Below are 5,361 nucleotides of genomic sequence, written 5' to 3'. Positions count from 1 at the left end.
TAAATGTAATGTTTCCATTACTGAGCCTTGTACATATAGCCAATCTTAGCATGTACATATTTCTCAAATAAATAAAGATGGGTCTTTAAATACAATCATTCTTGTTTAAGTATGTACCCCAGTGAAAATTTGTACACACTTTGAGTGTCTAATTAGTTAACCAATTTGCAACGGTTATTTGAATAGATAAAATGACCTTAGGAAAACCTAGAATAATCTAGAAAGTGCTAGAATAATCTAGAAGGTTGTAGAAGGTTTTGAAAGGATGTGGATGGATAAGAGACAATGATTGAGCCCATGAGGGAGGTCATGCTGGGAAAGGGAGAGTCAACTTTATTCTATTTCCTATTGGTCAAAAAAGAGGCTAGGGGGGGCTGGGAGAGAAAAGGTAATTAGCAAGAGAGGAAAGATCATTAGTGAAAGGGGACTAAGGAGACTATAATAGGGATTTATCAAGCTGGAGGTTAAGGAGGTCAATTTTCACTTGCTAAAAGGTAGGCTAAAAGTTAATCCAATTCTAAAATTAGGCTAATCACAAAAATGCACCATTTTGACCTCCTAGTAACTATGCAGTCATTGCCTATTCAATAGGTCCCAGAAATCATATAAATAGGCCCTCCCACACACATAATTTTCCATAGCTTGAATCCAACCCTCAAGCTGGAAGGAAGGCCATCACCTCATGGGAAAATAATAAGAATATTTTTCTCACAACAAATTAATAGCGTGGTAAGTAGGATTTAATTGAATTTTTTATTTTTAATGTTATTTTTTATGATTTTATATTATGTTCTCATATTATATTACTCTTATGGGATTACTCTCTTACATGCATAATTCCAAGATTATGCTTACATATTTAATTATTATATAAATATTATAAGAAATCCTTATAATATTTTGGATTTTATATTGGTTATAGAGATTATTTTTCTATCTTCATGATAATTAGAGTTGGATACTCTATTACACATAAGTAATGACAAATTTTAAATTTGGATTACTTTATTATTATGTATGTATGTATGCACCCCCATTGGCTATAAACCAAAGCGTATTGTGATCCATCTGGTACTGTCCTTCAAGAATCACCATAGATGCTTCTTGGGGTATTATTGATGAAGATGCATGTGATGTTCAAGTCTCGCAATCTTCATCTCCATAATAGTTGATTGGAACCAAAGTTTTGTCATAAGTTAAATCCTTTGATTGCAAGAATCTTACAACTGTTGTTCTTGGCAAGTGTGGATGATTTCCTAGTATAGGTTTTGCTCTTTCTGCCCCTCGAGGTTGGTGTTGTGTAATTCATATTTCCTACTCATGGGGCATAATTAGTCACTTTGAGGTGCTCTTGTAATCTACTGTGTGATCCTAAGGGCTTGACATGACGGGATTTAACAAGTAGATTACTCGGGAAGGAAAAGAACGAAAGTTCCTTGATCTAGCTTTTTACCTCTTTCAATTCAATTAGAAATTTACTTAGATTTCTTTGAGTAGGGAAATGGAGAGAGCTTTTGGAGGGAGCCTTTAAGGGAGCATCATGACACCTTGTGGACCAGAAATCTCTCATTGCATGTTGTTATAAGCTGGATCTACTCTTGGCATAGGAGCTGCAGGAGGTCTTCAAACACTTGTCCTAGCCTCTGCTCTTTGCTTTGATCTTCTTTCTGCTTCTCGGGCTCTATCCCATCTATGCCATTGCTCAGACTGAACGGGGTGCTCCCTGAAAGGATCTTCTTCCGCCTCTGTGTCAGTCTTTTCAGATTCATCATCATTGTGTTCAAAAGTTGATGAAGTTAAATATTCTACTGGGCCTATTCTTGTGCTTGATTTATTGCCCTTGCAGTTCTTCTTGTATATACTCCTTTTCCTTTAGGGGCTCTTACTGTTCTTGCGGCAAGGAATTGACTTTTGACAGTCCATTCCTCCATAGAACCCGCCGGTGGTAACTCATCTATCATTCCCACAGCAAAGTAGGCCAATCTTGTCAAAGCCAACCCACAATTCATATGCATTGTATTGGGCGCTTTCTTCTCTTTTGCAAAAGCTTTTAGCTCTGTCAAGATGAGCTCTATGAAGTTGAGAGACCATATTTTCCTGTTTCCTGTAAGTGCCATTGTGAAGAAAGCGACTACCCTTCGGTGTGGTCTAGTGTACCTCACTTCTTTTCCATGTGTAAAATGTTGTGTAAATATCCGCAGTGGTAACTCCACCTCTTTATGTAGTAAGTCTTTAAATGTGTAGTCTTGAGTCCTAGCCAAAAGAAAAGTTGCATTTGACTCCTCTGGTGTATTCCTAGACATCAGGCTCACATTTCCTCTAGGAATCTTCAAAGCTTCAGACACCAATTCTTCAGTGATATTTACCTCCACTAGCATTCCGTCTCTGTCATCAATAGTAGCAGTTCCTTCTTCTGTAAGGGAGCTTAACATCTGGTAAGCTCTCTTCACATCCATTCCCCATGGTGGTAATGGTAAATAGGGGACTAATGCAACCTTGCTGTATATTGTTACTACATCCTGATGCCTTACTAGCATTTGTAAATTATCTGGCAGGATGCTTACTGTCCATGCTGTCTCTTCAGTAGTTTTGAAGGTTCCTGTAAAGACTCCTGAGTTGAATGATCTTAGAGTCTCTTTGTCGATATAACACTCTTGTGCCAAATGAATCTGAGTGATTTCAAATGGCTCCATCTCTTCAAGTTGTTGCTTTTTGCTTTTGTACCTCGTCTTTCGTTGTTGTTGAGGTTGAGATTCCATTTCACCTGTAAGTAGGAGACATTATAGTGCACATGAGCAAAGTTTTAAGCATGAATTCTCGTTATTCATGACTCTGTTCGGATCCGTTGAAGCAGACATCTAAGTTCTAAATTTTGACGCTTAGTGTGCGGACACAAAATTGATGATATCTCTCAAGTTCAGGCTCAATTTTTTATGCAGCTTGACCCAATGGGTTTGTAATTACCTAGGCCAACTATAAGCCAAAGCTGATGTGTATGTATGAAGAACAACAAGAAATCGCGATCTCTTACCTAATGCATGGTGATATATTTTTTCATCATAGTTGCAATGTATAGATAGTGTATAATGCAATGAGAATGACAGGAAATGATATGAACTTTAAAATAACCCTGTTTTAGCCATTTTCTATGCTGCAAACTCTGAAATGACTATATCTAACTTATGATGAGCATTTAATGGTTTGATATGGTTCTAGACCTACTCAATACTTAGTATAAGTGCTATGGAACACAATGATGTCATCTGTTTGTATTCTTCAGAAGACCAGTAAGAAATCGAAATCTCTTACCTAATTCACAGTGACATAATTTGACAAGATGATGGTGTTATACACACTGATATGACTCTAGTGAGTGTGTTTTCATGCAAAGTTTGGTTATATGTAGTCAATTAGGCTCTATGCAACACTTTCCGACGTCTTTTGGGGTCTTGAAGTGTTATTTTAGTTTAGTTCACTTGTGTTAATTTTCATAGCGTCTTGGTTGATTCCCTCCACTACCCTACATATCTTTGACATTGATATGATCTTCTGCTTAGCTAGAACAGGCTTATAAGCATTCAATGCTTAGACTAGATCCACTATTAGGCTGTTGATGATTCCAATACTCAATGAGGAGTATTTTGATCAATTCTTAAGCAATTTCCTTGATCCTTGATACATTCTTAAGGTTCTCTTGAAGTGTTCTTGCTATTCTGGCTTGATTAAGCCTCTTTGGCTTAAGTCGGGGACTTTTTCCACTTGTACCTGCACTTGTTGGTTAGTTGTCAGTTCCACACCGTGTTAGTACCCACCAGTTAGTGCTGCAGAGTCTATTCAAAGCTCAAAAGTGCATGTAGAAGTGCATTTTGGGTGACTTTGTCGCTTCAACCACCAGTCAGTCTTGAAATTAAGGCATCCATCATGGTCCTCTTGAGGTGTAGCTTTACCACATGATCAGTTAGTCCCATAGGCAGCCAACCCTCATGTTAGTGACCTGTGTTTAGTTGCATGGTAAGAGATCGCGATTTCTTACCTGCTTCATAGTAGTATGATTTGCGTTGATCATCATGTTATACAGGTTCTTTTCATGCTATCTGGAGGTTTTGAACCTAACTAGAAATCAATTGCTATTTGTATGACCATTTTGCAGTTATTTCCCTCTGACTTTGGCTAAATGTTGTGTTTGACATACTTTTAATGGTCCATTTAAGCTCATACTTCACCAATGGCCTATTGAGAATGTGTACAAGGCACTCATGAAGTCAGATAGGTGCACCATGGAGGATGGTAAGAAATTGAGATTTCTTAACTTTCTCATAGTGGTAGTTTTTGACATCACTAGCATGTTTCCCTTCTTCTTTAGACACCTTCTTTTCATGTTTTACACTTGGTATACATGTACACTAGAGCATCGCCTAGCACAAGCCCTAAGTGAGGCAAAAAAAAGCATCTATTTGAGATAAAGATGCTGATTGTGTAGGCTATCTCAATTTACCCTCTTTCTTCTCTCTTTCATACTGCCCCCCTCCCTCTTAGATAAAACCTCACACACATATTGCCATTCTTTTTCTATTCCTCCATACATACATACACTTTTTGTGTGAGCATACACACAAACACATCTACACCCATGTATAATTTTGTGGGTACATTTACCCATGCATGCATCTACATGCATGGGGAAGAAAAGAAAGTCTCTCTCTCTCTCTCTCTCTCTCTCTCTCTCTCTAACTCAGAGGACCCTTTATCTCTCTATCAAATTACACAAACCTCTCTTACAAAGACTCATCACTATGCATCTCACATAATTACTTATATCTCTACCAAATTAAACAAACCTCTCCTACAAAGACTCATCACTATGCACCTCAAATAATTACTTCTCTCTGTACCAAATCACACAAACCTCTCCTGCAAAGACTCATCACTATGTACCTTAGATAATTACTTCTCTCTCTACCAAATCACACATTTACACATTCATCTCAAATGGCCACTCAGAGGCACTCACAAATGGAGAGGTAAACATGCCCCCTTGATTCTCTCTCTCACACACTCTCACTCCTTGTGTATGGTAGCTTACTCTCAACAGGGATTTTAAACATTTATGAGTGTACAACAAAGACCTACTTACAAACATCTTGATATATATACATACAACGGTGGAGAGTTCATGGGCCTCTCTCTCTCTCTCTCTCTCTCTCTCTCTCTCTCTCTCTCACACACACACACACACACACACACACAAACATGTGACACATCACTCATCCACATAGGGAACATAGCTTCTCACACCTCTCCCTCTATCAATTGCCTCTAAGCCTCTTTCCTTGGCATTTCTATGCCTTTGCCTCTATCTCT

The 5,361-nt window shown here is 38.1% G+C and overlaps 1 protein-coding gene across 1 annotated transcript; it reads right to left on the bottom strand.

The window, feature by feature from the left end:
* Positions 1-1,814: 1,814 nt before the first annotated feature.
* Positions 1,815-2,759, bottom strand: LOC147456736 (uncharacterized). The gene has a single exon (XM_086515537.1). It carries the CDS (start codon positions 2,757-2,759, stop codon positions 1,815-1,817), a length of 945 nt encoding a protein of 314 aa, XP_086371663.1.
* Between the last annotated feature and the right edge of the window lie 2,602 nt (positions 2,760-5,361).

This window comes from Adiantum capillus-veneris, chromosome 6, assembly GCF_014529385.1.
Source record: "Adiantum capillus-veneris isolate H3 chromosome 6, ASM1452938v2, whole genome shotgun sequence".
NCBI classification, from domain to species: Eukaryota; Viridiplantae; Streptophyta; class Polypodiopsida; order Polypodiales; family Pteridaceae; genus Adiantum; species Adiantum capillus-veneris.
Note: the sequence above shows the minus strand (reverse complement) of the source record. Positions and strands in the feature narration are given on the sequence as shown.